Source organism: Leptomonas pyrrhocoris, assembly GCF_001293395.1.
Source record: "Leptomonas pyrrhocoris isolate H10 chromosome Unknown, whole genome shotgun sequence".
In the NCBI taxonomy this organism is placed as follows: domain Eukaryota; phylum Euglenozoa; class Kinetoplastea; order Trypanosomatida; family Trypanosomatidae; genus Leptomonas; species Leptomonas pyrrhocoris.
The window spans coordinates 1,002,449-1,021,762 of record NW_015438357.1 but is presented as its reverse complement, the minus strand read 5'-3'; the positions used below and the strand labels follow the sequence as shown (position 1 = coordinate 1,021,762).

General features: G+C 54.5%; 9 protein-coding genes across 13 annotated transcripts; all 9 read right to left on the bottom strand.

Moving 5' to 3' along the window:
- Positions 1-144: 144 nt before the first annotated feature.
- ABB37_00312 (hypothetical protein) lies at positions 145-5,530 on the bottom strand (the record flags this gene model as incomplete). The annotated part of the gene is made up of 1 exon (XM_015796470.1): positions 145-5,530. Exon 1 carries the CDS (start codon positions 5,269-5,271, stop codon positions 145-147), a length of 5,127 nt encoding a protein of 1,708 aa, XP_015664478.1. The 5' UTR covers positions 5,272-5,530.
- Positions 5,531-6,170: 640 nt separating this feature from the next.
- Positions 6,171-6,557, bottom strand: ABB37_00311 (histone H4; the record flags this gene model as incomplete). The annotated part of the gene is made up of 1 exon (XM_015796469.1): positions 6,171-6,557. Exon 1 carries the CDS (start codon positions 6,471-6,473, stop codon positions 6,171-6,173), a length of 303 nt encoding a protein of 100 aa, XP_015664477.1. The 5' UTR covers positions 6,474-6,557.
- Positions 6,558-8,400: 1,843 nt separating this feature from the next.
- Positions 8,401-9,012, bottom strand: ABB37_00310 (putative ubiquitin-conjugating enzyme e2; the record flags this gene model as incomplete). Its single annotated transcript, XM_015796468.1, has 1 exon — positions 8,401-9,012. Exon 1 carries the CDS (start codon positions 8,845-8,847, stop codon positions 8,401-8,403), a length of 447 nt encoding a protein of 148 aa, XP_015664476.1. The 5' UTR covers positions 8,848-9,012.
- Positions 9,013-9,753: 741 nt separating this feature from the next.
- ABB37_00309 (putative alanine racemase 2) lies at positions 9,754-11,264 on the bottom strand (the record flags this gene model as incomplete). The annotated part of the gene is made up of 1 exon (XM_015796467.1): positions 9,754-11,264. Exon 1 carries the CDS (start codon positions 11,014-11,016, stop codon positions 9,754-9,756), a length of 1,263 nt encoding a protein of 420 aa, XP_015664475.1. The 5' UTR covers positions 11,017-11,264.
- Positions 11,265-11,569: 305 nt separating this feature from the next.
- ABB37_00308 (hypothetical protein) lies at positions 11,570-12,460 on the bottom strand (the record flags this gene model as incomplete). Its single annotated transcript, XM_015796466.1, has 1 exon — positions 11,570-12,460. Exon 1 carries the CDS (start codon positions 12,257-12,259, stop codon positions 11,570-11,572), a length of 690 nt encoding a protein of 229 aa, XP_015664474.1. The 5' UTR covers positions 12,260-12,460.
- Positions 12,461-13,018: 558 nt separating this feature from the next.
- On the bottom strand, positions 13,019-14,242 carry ABB37_00307 (putative mitochondrial hypothetical protein; the record flags this gene model as incomplete). The annotated part of the gene is made up of 1 exon (XM_015796465.1): positions 13,019-14,242. The coding sequence occupies exon 1, from the start codon at positions 13,994-13,996 to the stop codon at positions 13,019-13,021; it is 978 nt and encodes a 325-aa protein (XP_015664473.1). The 5' UTR covers positions 13,997-14,242.
- A 416-nt stretch (positions 14,243-14,658) lies between these two features.
- ABB37_00306 (hypothetical protein) lies at positions 14,659-15,747 on the bottom strand (the record flags this gene model as incomplete). Of its 2 annotated transcripts, none has more annotated exons than XM_015796463.1 (1): positions 14,659-15,747. In XM_015796463.1, the coding sequence occupies exon 1, from the start codon at positions 15,673-15,675 to the stop codon at positions 14,659-14,661; it is 1,017 nt and encodes a 338-aa protein (XP_015664471.1). In that variant the 5' UTR covers positions 15,676-15,747. The 2 variants fall into 2 exon arrangements, with proteins under 2 accessions (XP_015664471.1, XP_015664472.1); XM_015796464.1 differs by having other exon boundaries at positions 14,659-15,702.
- Positions 15,748-16,416: 669 nt separating this feature from the next.
- Positions 16,417-17,759, bottom strand: ABB37_00305 (putative mitochondrial hypothetical protein; the record flags this gene model as incomplete). Of its 2 annotated transcripts, none has more annotated exons than XM_015796461.1 (1): positions 16,417-17,759. In XM_015796461.1, the coding sequence occupies exon 1, from the start codon at positions 17,500-17,502 to the stop codon at positions 16,417-16,419; it is 1,086 nt and encodes a 361-aa protein (XP_015664469.1). In that variant the 5' UTR covers positions 17,503-17,759. The 2 variants fall into 2 exon arrangements, with proteins under 2 accessions (XP_015664469.1, XP_015664470.1); XM_015796462.1 differs by having other exon boundaries at positions 16,417-17,733.
- A 544-nt stretch (positions 17,760-18,303) lies between these two features.
- On the bottom strand, positions 18,304-19,150 carry ABB37_00304 (thioredoxin-like protein; the record flags this gene model as incomplete). 3 transcript variants are annotated; one of them, XM_015796458.1, is made up of 1 exon in its annotated part: positions 18,304-19,150. In XM_015796458.1, exon 1 carries the CDS (start codon positions 18,988-18,990, stop codon positions 18,304-18,306), a length of 687 nt encoding a protein of 228 aa, XP_015664466.1. In that variant the 5' UTR covers positions 18,991-19,150. The 3 variants fall into 3 exon arrangements, with proteins under 3 accessions (XP_015664466.1, XP_015664467.1, XP_015664468.1); XM_015796459.1 differs by having other exon boundaries at positions 18,304-19,139; XM_015796460.1 differs by having other exon boundaries at positions 18,304-19,133.
- Between the last annotated feature and the right edge of the window lie 164 nt (positions 19,151-19,314).

The following is a 19,314-nucleotide window of genomic DNA, read 5'->3' as shown; positions in this document are numbered from 1 at the left end:
GATATATATATATATATATATATATATATAGAGAGAGAGAGAGAGAGAGAGACCCAAGCGATCGAGAGGTTCAACTATGCATTCGGAAAAAAAAAGTACATCTACCGTAAAGGGGTGATAGTGAACAAGAGAAGGTTCGGCCTTTTAAACCTTGGGAAGGACGTTGGTGGAGTTGGATGAGGAGGAGGATTGATTGAGTCTGGCCGTCGATGTGCCTGCCAACGTCGGTAGACTTTTTGCCGGCAATTGTGGCGACGGTGGTGCCGCCGCAGGTGCTGAGGACTGACGGGCCGTGCCCTGATAAGCCCTCGAGGGGGGCGAGCTCCTTCCGTGCTCACGCCCCGACTGCGAGAGGGGAGGGAGGTTCGGCTGCGGTTGACGTCGCCCGGAAGCTGGCACTGCTGAAGCAGGAGGAGAAGCAGCGGGCGCGGGCTGCTCGACCTTGTAGATTGCGTTCTTGCAGGACTTGCTAAACACCTTGTCGCTGAAGTAGCTCTGGTAGCTCTCCCGCAGCGCCCCATCAAGAGATGCCTCTGTGGTCAGAGTAAACAGCTTCACTGGAGCTGCGGTGAACGGCGAGACGGCAGCAGCAGCAGCAGGAACAGTAGCGCTGACTCCGCTCTCCCTGCGACTCGCGCTAGTTTCCAGCGGGCCAGTGCGCGGCGTGTCCTGGTGCAGTGTCCCACCCACCAGCGATGTTGCAGCAGCTAACGGGGCTCGTCCACGCAGCAGCGCGCGCTGCCGTGACCCGAGATGCAGATGCGCAAAGAACTCTTCCAGCTGCTCCTTGGTGTACTCCACGATGTGTACGCGGTAGCGACCCCTCTGCGAGACACGATCGGCCCAATACGCTTCAAGCTCGCGAAAAAGCCGCTCCAGCTCTCTCCGTTCTGCCGCCGTGGCGGGCGATAAAACCCACTCCCCATCCTCCGTGCTGCTTCGTGGGCCTGAGAGTTTGGCTCTTGGTGGGGGCGGAAGGGGAATCCTTGTCGCGAGCTGCATCTCTCGGCCCATGCTCGCCAGATACGCGCTGCCATCCTGTGCGGAAGGCCGCAGATACCTGCCAGGGGCCGAATAAGGGGGTGGGGCAGTGGGGGGAGCCGGGGAGGGTTTGGCGGGGCGAGGCGCACTGTCAGCCGCCTCAGCCGCCGCCCCGGCCGGCAGCAGCGCCGCGCCGCCGGCGTCCTCCTTCGACTGCCGCTCGCGTTCTTGCTGCTCCTCCAGCATGCGGAGCAGATACAGCCGACGGCGCCGCATCCCTTCCGTCTCGATCGTGGCAGCGCCGCCCGCTCGCCGTTGCCCCTGCGCGAGGGCCAGGAGAATGATCTGAAGTTGGTGCGGCGACAGAGCTTGACCTGACTCGTCCCCGTCCTCTCCCAGCAGCCGTCGCATGAGGGCGGAGTCATCGAGACCGGCGAGGTTGAAGGCGGTAGACTGCGCGAGAAGGGCGGCGAGGCGAGAGAGGTCCGTCCCACCCGAGCCCTCGCCTTCTCCGACGTTGAAGAGGCCCTCCCCGCTTGGGCCGCCGCCCGTCCCGCCACCGCCCGTCCCGCCACCGCCCGTCCCGCCACCGCCCGTCCCGCCACCGCCCTTCGCCTCATTCTCCCTCGTCAGACGCAGCAACTCGTAGAGCAGCACCTGCTCCGCGGGAATGTCGAACATTGGCGGGGGCAAACAAATGCCCTTCGCCCCTAGCACCGTGCACAGCCACTCTTTGTTCTCCTGCAAATCCTGCAGCTCTGCGGAGGTGAGACGCGACCGTCGCGCTGATTTTCCCCGCTCCGGCTTTCCGTCCTTCTCGTCATCAGAAGTAGACTGCACACTTGCATCGTCGTCGGTCCGCGAGTGACTTCGCAGCCGATCACGTCGTGGTCCGGTGCGGCGAACACGGCGTCGACGCCGCTGCCCGTTGCGGCGATCGTCGGTGTTTCCGTCGTCGATCGAGCTCCACGAGGTTAAGCTGGAACCGCGCGAGCTCCCTGTCTCCACGCGCCGGCGGTCCTCGAGTCGTCGCAGCTGCTTTGCGTTGTCCTCATCGTACTTGCGCCGGTGCTCGTACAAGGCGGTGGAGGTTATTTTGCCTGCGGAGCGCTTTCCGTGTGGCTTGAGGCGACGACGACGCTTACCTTGCGCCATAACGGTGTCCACCACTTCCTTGCAGCGCCGCTTCCGCCGCTTGACCACCGTGCCGTCCTCGCGCAGATCCTCTTCAAGAATAAACGACAACTCATCGGTGTTCTCTAGCGAGGACGACAGCGAGGATGTTTTTGGATGGGCAGCAGCCTTATGACGCCGCGTCTGGCAGTGCACGACCCGACGGCGGTAGCGTCGCTTTACCCCGTCCTCACCAACCTGCTCAAAGTACACCCACCCTTTGGCCGCCTGATGCCCGTCACCCGCCACCGCGTTCCACGCCGTCAGGGAAAGGTCCATGTCGGACGCCGACCAGCCGCTTAAAGAACTCTCCTCCCCCTCCACGAGGGACGAGTTCGCGGCGTTTTTCCTCGACTTGCGGCGGCGACGACGGCGCCGCTTGGCGCGCTCGCTGCGCAAATACGCCGTTTCGTTGCTCAGCCCTCCCACCGAGTCGTCCGACGACGACGTCTCACTCTCACGGTCGCGTTCCCGCAGCGCCTGGACGAGGTCTTCAAACGACCGCAGCGCGTCTGTGACCTCCTCTTCCATCCTGGAGCGCTCCAGTTTACTCGCCTGGGCTGCCTTCTCCTCCAGCTCCGTCATGAACGCCTCGTCCTCGGGCCCCCAATCGAGACCAAACACCTCGGCGTAGAGCTCCCAGAGAAAGATGGCGGTCTCAACAGGGTGGCCGGCGCAGCAGGTCCAGTTGTCCGCCAGCTCCATCATCGAGCACCAGAACTGCTGATACGTCAGCGACGGCAGCTCTGCAATGCTGAAGCACATGTTGACAAGCGACAAGGCGTTCACGGGCGTTTCTTTGCTCTTATCACCACCGCCCGCACCGCTGACGGTGCTGCCTGCATGTTTACCTCCAGCCTGGATGGAGGAGACCTCATCGTTGGTGATACCTCCAGCACTGGTGGTGGTGGCACGGCGCACCATCACACTGATGTTGTCGCCCAGACGACTGCTCACCCCACCGTCCTCACCGAGTTCGTAGCCGTGCCGACGCACCGCCAAGAAACGCTGCCGCAGCGTCAACGCTTTCTCCCCATCATCGTCGTTGGCGGCGTTGTCGTCCTCCTGCCACGGCGCAAAACGACCTTTGCCGCCGAGTCGCCTCTCCGACCCACGCGACCGCACCAGGCCATTCGATCCCACAAGGTGCGGTGCTTCGCCAAAGTAAAGCGTCTGAAACGCGTCGCTCTCGTTATACGCGGCGTCGACGAGCAGGTCTTCCTGAATAAAGTAGAGCAGCTCCATATCCAATGCGTTGGAGTCCGGCAGAAGCACGTGCGCCATGCGGGTGTGCAGGTAGACGTACTGGAGAGGAGTCATGTAGTAGGCAACGGTGGAGGCAGGCTCAGCGGCTTTCGCAGAGAAACCCCCTAACGATGACTTCCTCTTCTTTCCTTTACCTTTCCCCTTCAAATTTGTCCTCGACAAGGCCGCCGATCCACCTTTCCTTGAGCGTGGCGACTTGCGCGTCGTGGGCTTTGCGCCGCCCGCGCCACCGCCGCCACCGCCGTTTCCAGCGAACGCCTCTGCTTCGTCGCCTATCGTCGTCTGGATCTCATCCAAGTCGTCCTCCTCCGCTTCATCCGCGACAATTCGAGATGGGCTCCCTTTCGAGGAGGCCGCTGCATCGGTGGCGTCGCGCTTCCGGCTAGCCGCCTCCTGCGCCTTGTGTGCCAGCCGCGCGGCCGGCGACACCGTGAGTCGCTCCCAGAAGCGGCGAAGGATGTCGTTGACGAAGGTGTCGTGCGCGACGACCGACGCGGCAGCCTGGCGGACGGAGTTGGCCTCCCGCAAGAGCTGTCGGTAGCACTGGGCCAGCTGATCCCACCGCACATCCTCCTCCACCACTGCGTTGAAGACGGGGTCGGCGTCGGCGGGGGAGGCGGTGGTGGTCGAGGTGGAGAAGTTGTCACCGCCCACCAGAAACGACGCAGCGCCGAGCGCCATCACGGCGGGGTCGCGCCGCACCCCGGCGTAGCACGTGAGCAGAATCTCGATAGGGCGGGATGAGGTCAAGAGGTACGGATCTCCGCCGGAGCCAGCCTGTAGCTCCTCCTCGGCCCGACGAACCACCATGCTGAGCATCTCCGCGCTCCAGCGTGCACCGCCGTCGCCTCTGCCGCTGCCGCAACGTGTACTGCTAGGACCACCTTCGGCACGGTCGTGGCGTTTGGAGAAGAAGCGACTCGCGCCGCCAGGCGGGCCGCGGGCGTTCCTTCCGCCGCGTGGGTAACCGCCGCCACTGATGCTCTCGCTGTAGACGGTGTTTCCAGCCGAAAAACTGTGTCCGGAGCGTCCGGGGGAGAAGAGGCCTGTTCCGTCTGCTAAGGGTGCGTGATTACCTGCGCTGGCGCCGCGGTGGTGCATGATGGACTGACCACTGCGCCATACCCCGCTCGTGCCTTTCAAACTTGCGTTTCCGACGTCGGTGAAGAAGGTGCTGTCGCCGACGCGTGACTCGCTCGTTAAACTCGTCTCACTCTTCACCTCCATTGCACTGATGCTCCCCAGCAACTGGGCATTGTTACCGCCGACTCCGCGGCTTCCAAAGGATAGGCCGGTGCTAAAGGGAAGCGAGTCGCCGATGTTAACGGCAACGGCGTTCTGATTGCGCCGACCGTACTCCTCTTGAAAGTCGCCGGCCTGCGCATACTCGGCAAGGAGGATATCCACCATCTCCGACTCCCGCTGCGCCGCCACCATATCAGCGTTGTCTGTCTGGCCCTCCTGCGCATCGGCTCGTTTGAAGTACTGATAATGCGTTTGGTTCTGCTGTTCCGCGGTGACGAACTGGACGGCGTACTCGAGACGTTTGCGGCGGCACAGCTGGTAGTAGTTTTTGGTCGCCATCGCCAACGCGGGGTGACGCAGTGACTCACGACGGCGGTGATGGAAACTGCTCAGCCGCGGTTGTCGCGCAAGGAGGAACTTTAGCTCTTCAAGCGAGTCGCGGAGAAGCGACTTCTGCACGTCGGCGGGGATCGACGTGCGCAGGGCGGCGTAGAGCGCCTGCACTGTCTTGCGGTCTAAAGCAGCGGCAGAAGCGGTGGCGCCTGCTGAGGCGGTCTGCGCCGGCGACAACGGCGCGGAAGCTGCATCGGGGCGTGTGTCCGCCATGTAAAAAGAAAACAAAGAAAGGCTGTGAAGTGTGCTGATAAGTGAGTTTGGACCTTTCGACTTCAGCTACGGCTTTTTTGGGGCGGTTCAGGGTCACACAGCTTGCCGCCCACTCGCAGGCTATAACGAAAAGAGAAGGTTTCCTTTGTAGGTCGCAATACGACAATCTTGGGTGTGTGCGTAAGGATGTACGACAAACCTGTGCTTCTCGTAAGCCTTCGTTTCAGTAGCTGTCGTGCTATTCAATGCGCACAAATCTGGTACACATGATTTCATAAAAGTAGGAAAGAGGAAAAGTTGAGGAGCAACTCGAGGGAGAAAGAAAGACTTAAAAAAAAATGTACCCTAAACACCGTTCATTGTGTTTGAGAAATCTGTGAACTGAAGGCCACGCAGAAAGCTCTTCTATGGTACGAGAAGAAAAGCAAGTGCCACTGCAGCAAAAGTGAACACAGAAGCTAGATCTTCAAGAGCAGAAAAGTGGAGACAAAAAAAGAAATACATATTTTTCCCTTTAGCGCCACAATGGAACGCAAAGTGACAGTTGAAAACAAGAATCCGTGGAGGTCCTTTATATACTTCGTTTTCTCTCCTTCCAACCGTTGTCGAACCCCACGTAGAGCGACCGCAGCCTCTTAACGGGTCTTCAGGTCGAAGCTTCACACCCTCCAGGCGCGATGCACGATGGCGGAGGAATCCTGAAGGAGAGAAAAAAAAAAAGAAAGAAAAGACGTTCTAAACAAGAAAAAGACAAGAACAAAGCAAGAGCATCTATGAAAAAGGAAGGTAAGCGGTGCTTACTTCCCCAACGTTGCGAAGTAGTCACGCAACACCATCCCGAATACGGCACAGAAGGAGGCGAAAAGCACGATAGAAAGCAAAGCCTTCTCCGTAAACGTTTACGCGTAGCCGTACAGGATGTGGCCGCGCTTGCGCAGCGCGTTCACGACGTCCGACGCCGTCACCGTCTTCTTGCGTGCATACTCGGTGTACGCGGTGCTGGAGCGCACGACGTCCTCGACGTAGGCCTTCAGCACGCGGCGCACCTCCTCGTAGATCTCACTCGAGATGCGCTTCACGCCACCACGGCGGGCCATGCGGCGGATGGAGCCGCGGGTGATGCCGCGGATGTTGTCGCGCAGCACCTTCTTCTGGCGCTTCTGGCTGCCCTTGGCATCAGCGGAGCGCTTTCCTTTGGCCATTTTGCTGATGTGAGTTTATGAGACAGTGGGGGATGGTTAAAGGTATACGTGGGGGGCCTCGAGTTCGGAAGAGTATGAAGTCCTTTATAGTGGCCAGAAAGAAGGGTGTAAACAGAGGCAACGGAGAGGAACAAGAGAAAAAACAAGAGGGGAAGATGAGAGAGGCCGACAGCCGATGCAACATTCTCGTCGCCGTTTTCTTTTTCCGTGTGGCGCGCACATAAATCGGCCGGCGTCGAAGCTTCACACACGAAAGAAGGCACCGGCTCCACTTGCAGAAAAGAAAAGACAACAGAATCGACCAAGGTAGCCTCATCATACAGCAAAGGCTGCGCGTGTGTGTGAGAGGATGTGCGTGTATGTGTGGGTGGGTGTCTCTCTCTTTCTCTTTCTCGCAACCGCACCGGAAAGCGAAAAAAGTATCAGAAAAGGTACGCCAAGACACCCATTTTATGCAAACAAAAAAGGCCTGACCGTTCTTTCGACGGAAGGGCCGGCATCACAGACGCTTCAAGTGCAATGCAAATGCCAACGACTCTTTCTCAAGAGTGAAAATAACTTCGACTTGTTTTTCTTTTTTAGTTTCTTCACTCAACATCACGCGGGACGCAGAAAAGATAATCCATAAAACTCCATAGCAACCACAACAAAAAAAGTTCGTTCAAGACAAGAAACAGAAGAGAAGAATGAAGACTCTCAGTCGCAATATTTATTTATCACCGCACAGATACGGCAGAGGAAAGATAAAAACACAGCAGAAAAAGATGAGAAGAAACAAATTGCGAGGACCCGTGGAATGTGTATTTTGCGATCTAAGTTTGCTTTTAAAGCCCGCCGTGGTTCCACACGGCTGCTCTCACGATCTATCACTACTCGTTTCTTTTCTTCTCTTTTGTGGGTCTATTCTTCTACTGCAGCCGTGCTTTTTCCGTCCTCTCTTAAACTTCAAATTACGTATTACGTTTAACCAAAAACACAAATTTACCTTTCTGTCAATAAAATAAAATGCTGGCTTGCAAGTTTTACCTTCCTCACTTCATACACGTTAACCTTCCTCTCCTTCTGTTTCCTTAAAAAGCACTGAGAACGTCGCCCAATGCAATCGTCTGTTCGTTCGGTCACCAACGCACTTAAATACGCTCGTCTGATTTTGTTTGTTGTTGATGTTGTTTGTGTTTGTCGAGCACGCGAGAGCTTAAGTGGTTTGGCGTGCTTTCCCACCGTTTTTATGGTTGAGGATTGGAGACACCGAGGCATCACGAACACCAACCAAGAAGAAAAAGAAAAAGAAAAGGTGAAAGCGATGAGCACTTGCATCCGAGCCAGTACGCCAACACGGATATTTTCATATAAAGAGAGAGAAAGATGGGGACACAAAGAGGAAAGAACAAGAAAAAAAAAGAGAATCAATACTAAAATAATAATAATGCGCAATATTCAAGGCAACCAACCAGTGAACTCACATGCATGAATGGTCAAAAGAAAAATACAAAGAAGACAGAAACCAAGCACCGGCATCGGATCTTCGCTTCCTTTAACGGCTCTATTCTGTGCGTTCCTCCTAGTGAAAACCTTCCCCTTGTCTTTCTTTACTTGAAGAAAGAAACAGAAGTGGAGAGAAGAGTGGCGTGATATCAAAGAATGCTGAAGTACTCACAGACGCGCAAAAGTAAAATCTAAAAAGCCTGGGGATCTGTGACCACCTGAATCCTTTAACAAAACACAGCTTGCCTCACAAAAATGAGAACGTGGTGTGCATGCCGGACATGTGACGCGTGTGTAGTGATCCAATAAATTGTGTCACGTGAACTCAATCCATAGAACCGTGTGTGTTCACCTGGCTTCTGCACACCTGGTGTCCCTCTCTTCTCCAATCGTTTGCATTGCATGTGCGGGGCTTGTTCACCATCCCACCTTCCTTCTGCCTTTACATGGCGTATTGGCGCGTCCACTCTGCGGCCGTCTTGTTGAAGGCGGCCCTATCAGTCTTGTATTGGCGCGCAATATCCGGCACAAGCGGATCATCCGGGTTAGGGTCCGTAAGCAGGGAGCACACGGACAGCAGAACCTTGGAGATGGTCAGCGCCGGCGACCATTGGTCCTTCAGGATATCAAGGCAGATGCCGCCGTTGTTGTTGATATTCGGGTGATAAATCTTGGTGGTGAACTGCAGCTTCGGCGGCTTGAAGGGGTAGTCGGACGGGAAGTGAATGTTGAGGAAGAAGAGACCACCAGCGTACGGAGAGTCCTCCGGACCGATGATGGTGGCCTTCCAATTAAACAGATCGTTCTCGTTCACCGGACCGCCGCTGGTGTTCGCCGGCGGGTCCTTCTCCAGGTCCTTCAGTTCCTTCTGGATGCGGCGGAGCGCCATGTTTCTTCAGTTCACGCGGATACTCTGAAAAAAAAAATGACAGGGTGAAGAACACCGAAATGAGAAGTGTGAGTGTGTACGGGTAGCGAAATGAGAGGAGAGGATGTATCACAGCGATCTCTCAGTCTTCTAAATAAAAGGGAAAAGGAAGCTTTCGAAATACCTAGGTTGGGTTTTTTTTTTTGCAGTGAAGAGAAGAGCGAGAAAAAGTGAAAAGGAGGGAGGAGAAGGATGAGAAAGAGAGACGCACGTAGATGGAAAGAGAAAACCGTTCATGTCGCCCGCAAGCGAGAACTGGTCCAGGCTTTTTCGCCGGAGCCCGTCCAACGATCAAGAAGGAAGTGTGGTGGACACCAACCACAGTTTCACTCACGAAGAAAGAGGAAAGGGAATTAAAACTCCTGCCATCGAGCGGCTTTCAAAACACAAACGAAACCGTCGGCTCACGAAAGTTGAGCAGCGGGTGCGCGCGTGTGTGTTTTCCTTTTCATTCCGCTTCTGCCAGCCAGGCCGTTGAAGGCGAGTAATAGCTGCTTAATAAACTCGGGCGAGAAAGAGAAACGAAAGCTCGTGTCCCAAGCTGTCCGAATACAGCACACACACACAAAAAAAAAAGGAAATTGGGGAAGAAAAAGAAGAGCAATAAAATCACCTTTTGCATCCGAACTATATATATATATATATTTATATTTATATATTTATATATTTATATATATCAAGAAAATACGTTTAGGGGTATCACACCTGACGACCGTCCCTGTGGCCGGAAAAAAAAAAAGATGAAAAGTGCAAGGATTGTTTTGCGCACGGTATGCCTCTTACGTGGCCTTTTGACCGCAACAAAGAAAAGTAAAAGCAGCATAAAAAAAATTCATTACCTTTTCGTTGTTGTTTTCTCGCGTACCACTACTCCACATACCGTCGCGGAACGCGTATCGACAAACCACACATGAGCTGATACGGAATCGACTTCACCGCGGCCGCCTTCTCCGCCACATCGTTGCCCCACACTAGGATTTGACTCTCGTTCTCAATGCGGCGCATGATCTCCTCCACGCTGTGTCCCACCATGGCTGGATGCACCGCCACAGCCGCGATGTCCATGTTCACGTTGCCGTGCACCACGCCCACAAGGGCACTCTCCTTCACCGCCGGATCGTCTTCGTGGCCTCGCGGAGGGGCGGGGGACACCGTCACGGGCATGTTGGAATAGTACCGCATGAAGCCATCTGCGTAGCCAACAGGGATGAGCACAATCACGGCGTCCTCCGGCACGAGATTGTGGGTGATGCCGTAGCCGATGTAGCTCCCGGCCTTCGCAACGTAATGATGAAGCACCTTGGTGTAGAAGTACCCGCAGCACTTGCCGTCCCACAACCGATACTTGGGCACCTCATCCGGGGTGATGCTGGAGGCAGCGAGAGAGGTGGGTCCGTAGAGCATTAAGCCTGGTCGCACATACATCTCCTCCACCGCGAGACGCTGCTCGATGGCGCCGCTGTTCGCCGCTGACGTGCCACGCACCTCTACCCCGGCAGCTTGCAGAGATTCCTTCGCCTGCTGGAACTTAATGTGTTGAGCTTTGGTGAAGGAATGACCTACTAAGCCCGACACGCTGAAGTGCTGCAGCAGCAAATCCACACCACCGTTTTCCCGCAGCAACGGTGTCAACTCCTTCAGCCGCTCCAGTGTCACGCCAAGACGGTCCATCCCGGTGTTGATCTTCAAGCACAGAGGGGTGTCCTTGAAGATGGTGCGGCGGAGCTTGCAAAACAGTTGCAGCTGCTCCTCCGTCCCGAGCACCGGTGCCAGCTGCGCCCCGTTGCCGGCACGGTACTTGGCGTTCTGCTCTGCGTAAACGTGGTGCACCGACTCGTCCATCAGCTCCGTGTCGGAGAAGACAACGACGTGGTTGGTGCGTCCTGTGTCAATGCTGTGGGCGTTGCCTTTCAACACTGCGACCGCCTCCCCCAGTGAGGCGACGCCGAAATGGTTGACCCTGCAGGCGTCGTGGATGTACCCTGCGACCCGCTCGAGGCCGTTGCCATAGGCGTTGCCTTTTATCATGGGAATTAACGTTGCTTTGGATGCGTAGTGGGTGCGAATTAAATCAATGTTGTGGGCAATGTGCGGAAGACGCACCTCGAGAAAGGTGGAGCAGCGAAGCATTACCCGTCAGCAACGATGGAGAACACAGTTATATTGAAAGAGGAGTCACGAAGGAAAACGATTGAGCTTTTCAAAAGAAACCAAAAGGCTGAACTATGTATAATGTTATGATACAAAACGCAACTTTTCCCGGTGCAGAGGTTTCACTTGCGAATCAATTGTCAAATATATAGAGTTTTGCTTTTGAATTAAATGCTGTGAACCCCTGCCGAGAAATTAGGATAATAAAGAAAAGGGTATAAATGTCTGTGACAGCGTGGAAGCGAAGAGAACAGAAGGTTGAGGGGGCAGAGTGATGTAAGCTTAAAATGGAAAGACGTAGTCGCACTAGAGGGGGAAAACAAAAAATAGCCTTGCTTCGTTGTGTGGCATGACTGCTGGACACTGCTTATCACGTTGATGAGTGTGAAACAAGAATAATAGTCTTCATGTTAGGTATTTTGTAGTACAGTGACGACCGGAGATTCAGAATACGCACGTCTAACGAGCGCAAGGCATCGTTTCACCATTTCCCCTGTTTCACATGCAAAGTGTCGCTATCGAATCTCACGCTTTACGCGCGCCGGCGAACGCTACGAGGCACAAAATAGGGCGCCGGCTTGCCAGCCTCAGCACCGCTTCCTTGTGTTTTTTTTTCGGCCTCAGTTTCATCCCTCGCGCGCTTCTCCGCCACGCGTTGGGTTTTGAGCTGCGCGTCACGAAGCTCCAGCTTTGTTCGCTCCGTCGCCACCTTCATGCCTGCCAGGGCGGCGCTGATCGTCACGGGCTGGTCTCGCCACGTCAAGCTGCGGCCTGATTCTTCGCCTTTTCCGAGAGCTAATGTGCGCTCCGCGAGCTGCGCAAGGAAATCGGTCGGCAAACGGTTCTGCGAAGACGATGCGTTGGACTTTGACGGAGGCGGCGCTGCCTCCTGGGCAGAAGAGTCCTCCGTTTTGTGGGGAGTTGCGCCGTCATCCACGGTGTTTTGCTTCTTCACTTCGTCTTCGGTGGGGTAACGCCACTCCACGAGAAAATACGGTTTCCGTGACTGTCGCACGTACACCACCTCCACGGGAAAACTCACCGGCAAGTGTGGCGAGGACGCTCGCTCCGCCTCTGCACTCGCAGCCATCTGGTCGGCGTCGGCATCCTGACGGCCGTTACCGCCAGTGGAGCTGCTGGGCAGCTCGTAGAAGCTATCCAGTCCTAATGCCGCGCGGTGTGCGTAGAAGAATTCGTGCAGCAGTTCTCCTCTGCTGTGCATGCCTGCACAGCGAATGTAGAGAGTTGATGCGGTGCCGCTTTCCGTCATTTGCCTCCCACTTCTCTAAAAAAACAAGGAAGAAACAAGGAAGAAATATACTTGCCTTGCAGATCAAGTTAGAAAGTATTAATCCTGCGATGTACGAAGGAGGCGTGGTGGCTTTGAGAGTGCGATAATGAAGCTCCACAAGTGTTTACTCCTTTTCGCCCGCAAATCGAGCGTTCATTGAGACACACACGCAAAAGGAAAGATGAAAAAGCGGCCAAAATGCACTTTCAGATGATACGACTCTTGTGTCACTGTGGGCTGAAAGTCGAGAAGCTCCTGACTCGGCTCAAGTCCATCCTTTGGCTTGCCAGCCGTGTGCTTTATCAGAAAGGGAAGTCAGCAATAATGACTTTTATGAAAAAGGCACGTTCTAACGCGCTCTGACAAGTGCTCGATCCACGTAAAGACTGACGCGCCGTGGCAAGGTATTGTGCCGCCTTTTTTTTTTTTTGGGGGGGGGGCGTTTTTTACTGTTCGCGTATGTATTTACCTGTGACGCTTTCAGAAGCAACAGGGCAAATGCCAACTTTCACGTAATCAAGTCGCGCACGTCATATCGCCTTTCCTTCTTGACGTTGTGGCCTCTTTTCGGAGCCATCTCTTGCAAAGCGCATTGCCTTGCCCTCCGCCATACGTTCTCAGTCAGAGAGTTGAGACACAATCGGCGCAAGGGGGACAAAAAACCGTTAGGAGTAGCACAGCAGGATCGTCTCAGCCTTTGGTGTCTACGTGCGGTGTAGCAGGGGTAGCAGGGGTAGCATGCGGTGCCAACAAAGACTCCTCCATCGCCTTGTAATACTCGCGCAGCTCCTTGTACCGCCAGCTAAAGTCCACGTCAATGAAACGCTTCTCTCGCAGCTCCTCAATGCGGGCCTCGTCCTCGTCCAGCTGCCGCAGCAACGACCAGTCACGCAGCGGGTGCAGACGCTTTACCCATCTCGACGTGTCAAAGGCCCCAATGTCGGCGTGTTCTAAGAAGTCATCATCCACCGTCACCCGTACGCCACCGACTTGTCTGCTGTACAGCGCGTTCAGTATTCGCGTCGCTTTGTACGGCATGATATCCCCAATCGGAGTCGTAATCGGGCGGAAACCGCCGTCCGAGTCGATGATGGAGCGGCGAAGCACAAGGGAAAATCGTTGGGCCTCAACGGGAAGCACCATGTGGAAGTACACGTATCGCGCAGGCCCAGACATGATGTACACGGAGCGATCAGGCACCATCACATCCAGCTCCTCGCCGTTCTGGACGTGCACCAAACGCAGCAAAGCGTTGCTGCCAAGCGAGCAGATGGCGAAAATGTCGTCGTACACAAAAAGGTTGTCGATGTGGGCACGAATAAAGTCGCCCGGTTCGTACAGATTGGCTGTCTGATTGTTGAGCCACCCTTTGGGCACAATATCATCCTGCTCAAGGCGTTCCACGAGCGGCAGGAAGGAGCTAGGGGGCAGCGGCGGCAGCTGAAAGCGGCCATCGTTGAGGACAATGTGGTCCGAGTTGCGTGTGTAGACGTCGACGTAGCCTCTGCGGAGCTTCATTAGGTCATCTTCCAAAAGATATTCAGGAATTACCGTCAACCCAAATTCCTCGCCAAACGGGCAATACGGCTCACCAGCAGCAAGGTACTTGACACTACCCCCTTTCAACAGGTGCTTCATCCCACCGATAAATTTGGAAGTAAGGGACATTATTACTAGTACTATTGCTGCTGTTTTTGGTGTGCCTGACCTTAGAATGCAGAGTTGAAACTCTGCTCGACGATAGAGAGCAAAAAAAAAGAGCAGAACGAGGGTGTTTTTGCGGTTGCTATTTGGTGGCAAATACAGAAAGAAGAAAAAGGGGGCTGTTGTCCACGGAGGCGAAAGCTGGGGTCGTCTCTGTAATCCTGCAGCTTTAATCTGCAGTTCCCCTTACCGCACACACAGTTTTTCGCTTTGGGGCACAGGCAGTTCGTAGAGGGAGAGAGGTGCAAAGGAATGAAAAGCTGCAAGATGGTCGAAGCGTGCTCCATTAACAGAAAACTCTTTTGAGAAGAAGGGCTGTTTGCTGCCGACACCTCACGGAACTCGTTGTCAAAAAAAAAGGAGTCGAAATAGAGAATTAGCGATAAAAAAAGGACAGCGACGGTGATTTGCCTTGTCCATTGAAGCTCCACTAACCCTGAGGAAAGAGCAGTATGTATGATCAACCGTTTTTTGAAGCGCTGCTTCTCTTCTCGTTCTATTGGGACCTTTTTTTTCCCACCCCGCTGGGCGGGGTTTAATCATGCGCATTAATCGCGGTTTAAAACTAGCAGAATGCACCGTGGAATGTGAAATGAAAACGTGGAGGAAAAGAAGAGACGCAGACGTCACAAACCCTCAGAAATATCGCTGCACCCCCTCTTCGCGCCCGATTCGCAGTGGTTGGCGCTTTTAACGAGGTTGTGCGTGATCGAGTACCGTCTCCGTTGTTCGTGCAGGCGGGCTTCGGCGATGATGGAGGCGTTGGTGGCATCTAGAACCGCTGCCAAGGTGCCCTCTATCACACGCCGGCTGCGCAGGCCGTGATCCTCGTCGAAGTAGCGCGGAACAAACTGAAGCATCATTGCATGATCCTTCCTGAAAAGAAAGGGAGCTTTCTCATCTACCTGATCCTCGTTGTTGTAGGTCCATGCCACCGCGGCAGGGATCTCAGAACCTTCGTGAAGCAGCTGCATGCTGCGGCCTTCTCCTTTTGGTCGCTTTAAAGAAGGCGGCTTGATTTTTGCTTCGATTTCCTCTCGCTCCGGCAGCGGTACCCACACCTCCCGCACGCCGCTGCGGGAGGACGGAAGCACCAGCTCGACAGCAGCGTATCGATGCTGCGGCCACAGCTTCACACCCCCGCACACGTCCTGCCCCAACAACATTCCACCAGCGATGGTGAAGTCCATGAGCAGCCTGCCATCCCCAAACATGCGTGCCGGATACACGCAATGGTGGTTCAAAAGCATCCGGTAACCGTGGAGTTCCACCGGGCACCAGTGGCGCAGATCCTCCTGTGTGTGGTGCTCGTAGAGATGCAGGTGAGTACGCGTCGCACAATGCGCGAGAATTGCCTCCTTTGTAGCTCGTACACTTACTACATGAGAAGACGATGAAGGTGCGGTTGGCTCCGTTGCGCGCGGTTGACTACGTGGGCTCTGCGCAGTGTTCTGCGGAGACGCATTCCTTTCCTGTGCACAATCCTCCTGGTCTTTTGAAATAGCAGCTTTCTCGCTAAGATATGCGGTACAGTACGAACACCACAGCTGCGGAGAGGAGTCGCCTTCGGTACAGCGCATCCCCTGCTTCGCAAACTGGTCTGCAAGCTCTTTTGCAGTGCTCATAGGCGAGTGAGTTAACATGATTAGCGTAAAAGCAGTTTAGAGCCTATGAGTGCAACTCATTTTTTGTTTGAAAAGGGAAAAAAGGCAGCTTTGAGAGAAAGTGAGACAGGAGGAGCAAATGAAAGTGCACAAATGTCGATGCTGTTGCTTTTCTTTGGGCTGTAACTGGTGCAATTCAAGTCGCAGACTCGTCCCTGAGCTCCGTCAATCAAGCGCTGGCCCGTCCAGCACGCGCAAAACCTGCTCAGACCGTACTACGCGTACACTTCATTTCATCTAGTGATTTGACCGAGATGCCCTCAATCCAACGTTCCTTTAGAGACTTGAGAATTCGGGTTGATTTCACTCCACTTTTTTGGTTTTGCTTTAAGATTATACGCATTTTCATGCAGAACAACATTGTAAAGAAGACAAAAGAATGCGCAGCATCAAGAGAAAAAAAAACTCGGCTATTGAAAGGTAGGGAGTCACCAGCACACACAAGAAAGTGACACACAAAGGTGGGGGAAAAAAAAGAGATCCTTGTGATACGAAATCGAAGGTCGAACGACGAACCATAATCCTCAACTGCGAGAAAAAAATGGGCGGGACTAAGATCGAGTCGAAATGCCACATTGGTTTACGTTCGTGTGGGCGGATGTATAAACTGCAACATTAGATTGGGCAAGTGTTAGCCGGCCTTTTATGATCTCGTTGTTATTTTGAAGAAGGTCACGCAGCACCGCGGTTTTGGCGGAGCGGACGGCCACAAAAAAAGGGCTACTTTGAAGCCTTCACACGCTGCATTGCCTTGTCAAAGTGCTCCTGACTGAGCGGCGGAATCGCCTCCGTGGTGTCTGATACAGTCTTCTGTTCGCCTTTCATCGTCTTCATTTCCCGCAGCGGCATCAACGCAGCTGCCTTGCATAGCTCAGTGAGATCGGAGCCGGTGTAGTCGATGGTCTTCATCGCCACATAGCGAATCAGCCCGTCCTTCTTCGGATTGCCCTCTAAGTCATTGGCCAGGAGAATGTTGAGGATCTTCTCGCGCGCCTTCAGGTCCGGCGGCGGAACCTCTAGCTGAAGCGGAAGGCGGCGGCGGATGGCGTCGTCGATGGTGAATCGCCGATTTGTAGCGCCCACGACGATGATGCGCGCGTCGGGATCCTTCTCCAGTCCATCCCAGTGTGTCATGAAGATGGTTTTGGCGTGCGTGTGTGGCGTCGCGTCCATCGCGCTACGGTTGCTCAAGAGTGAATCAATTTCGTCCACAAAGATGACGCACGGCGCAATCTTCGCAGCCAGAGTGAAGATGGCTGCCGCGTTGCGCTCCGTGTCGCCGACCCACTTGGAGAAGATGGACTCCGTGTTGACGTTGATGAAAGAGCAGCCCAGCTCTTTCGCCAATGCACGCGCCAGCAACGTTTTGCCGGTTCCAGGCGGTCCGTAGAGAAGCACGCCCTTGGGGTGGGAGCGCACCGTCTTGCCGCTGAACAGCTCCTGGTGCTGGAAGGGCCATTTGATGTGCTCCGTCAGCGCGTCCTTCACTTCATCTAGGCCACCCACGTCGCTGAAATCTACGTCGATCCGGTCAATGTCCACCACATTCGCCGCCATATCCGCCTCGGCGGAGTTCAAGTGGACAGCTCGGCCCGCCACAGTGATTCGGCGTGTGGCACGGCTGTTGCGGCTCGTCAGCTGACGGGTGATCCACACAAGGGCACCGATGTAAACCCAGAAGTAGAGCGGGGTGTCGGAAATCGCATTCTTCAGTCTCTCGAGCCACCCGAGAACTGTGCGAGCCACGCCGGCCATCACGTTCTGCTGGGCCTGCGTCCACGAGACGCCACGCGCTGTTGCCATCATGGGTGCAAAAAAAAAGGGAGGAAAAGGAAAACAGAGTAAACGATGACAGCGATCGAAGGAAGAAGTGCGTTTTTCCCACCAATACAATACTAAGCGATGTAGGAAAACAGTAGATGATGTTCACGGCTGGCGTTGACCCCAGTGATGATGCGATTTCCAGATGGCAGCAAAAATGCGCAGCAGCATCTACGGATTTCACCCACAGAGCACAGCAACTATCATCTACCGGCTGAACGGGTGGGCCAAAAGACGGTGCTAGCAAGCGTTTGAAAGGAAGAAAAGAGGAGAGAAAGGGAAAGAGTGCTACGCTTCAAGTTGTTGAAAGCTCAATAGGAGGATCTCATGGAAACACAAAGCACGAGTGGCCTCGTCAGCAAACGCCACTATTGTTTGCGCTCGTTTTCTTTCAGCTGCCCTTGCAATTCGTGTGCACATGCGCACATACCCACTCCCACAGAGAGCGAACCGCCCGAAGCTCTTCCAATCCATGCGCACGCAAAAAAGAAAGGGTCTCATTTATCTGCATTCGTTAAATCCGCAAAGGCTGCTCTGGGGGTCAGCTACTTATCACGTCGTTGAATAAGCAAAATAGGAGTAAATTAGTAGATATAAACGCTCGTATACTAGTGAAAGGCTTTGTGTGTGTGCGTGTGTGCGTGTGTGCGTGTGTGTGTGTGTGTGTGTGTGACACGTGTCTCCTGCTCGGTTGCAAGAAAAGCTGCGTTAATAGGTACCGTGATAAACAAAGGGCGGTCCAGTGAAGTGCACTGATGGTGCCGCCACGCCACTGAATAGCACTTCCTAGTACTTGAGTGTGGCCTTCAGCTCGCCTTCCTCGTTGAGTTCGCGGCAGATGTCCCACCCGCCAATCAGCTCGCCATCGACGTAGACCTGTGGGTAGGTGGGCCAATTCGCGTACGTCTTGAGTCGCTCACACACCTCATCGCTCGCCATCACATCGTAGTAGGTGAACGGCACACCCAACTCGTGGATCAGCTCGCACAGGCGGCCGGTGAAGCCGCAGCGAGGACGCGACGGGGTGCCCGTGATGAACATCACCACACCTTTGCGTGTGGTCAAATACTTAAGGTAGTCATCCACGGAGGCAAAATCCTCACGCTGAACACCCTTACCTCCGTTGTCGCCAAAGAGGGAGCGAATATTCATGTCGATCAAGTCCAGCTTGGCGCCTACCACATCCGCCACGCGCTCCATGCGACGAGTCTCGCCTGCGATGGGTGTTCGGAAAAAAGCGATGAAAGGCACCGAATTGACGTCCTCGCTCTCGCAAACATCCCCTAGCTTCTCGCAGTCCACTTCAGCAAAGGCCACGCGCCCTTCATACATCCCCGACTGCTTCTCCAGGAACTCGTTCACCGCTTTGCACGGTTCACACCACGTGGCGCTAAAGTGGACGACGAGGCCACGAGCACCCTCAGCTGCCTTTTTGGCAGCCGCGTACTGTTCTGCTGTCTCGATCTTTTGCATTTTGTCGTTGTTGATGCCACCGAGGAAAATGATTCAAGTGAATAGAGTGCTTTCTGTGCAACACTTGCGCTTCTTGATGTCGAAATGCTGTTCCTGCTTGGCGACTCACTGCTTATGAGAAATAGTGCTTAAGTAGCAAATCTTCCGCTTGATTAATGCTTCATTTTAAAAGAGCCGAGGAAATGTGGAGCGAGAAAGTGGAACCGAAGACAACAAAAAAGATAGAGAGATACACTTTACGAGGCAGCGCGCGAATAGTGTTTAGCGCATGTAATCGAAAGAACGCGCACATCGCAAGGGTCAAAAGTACAGCAAAACAAAACG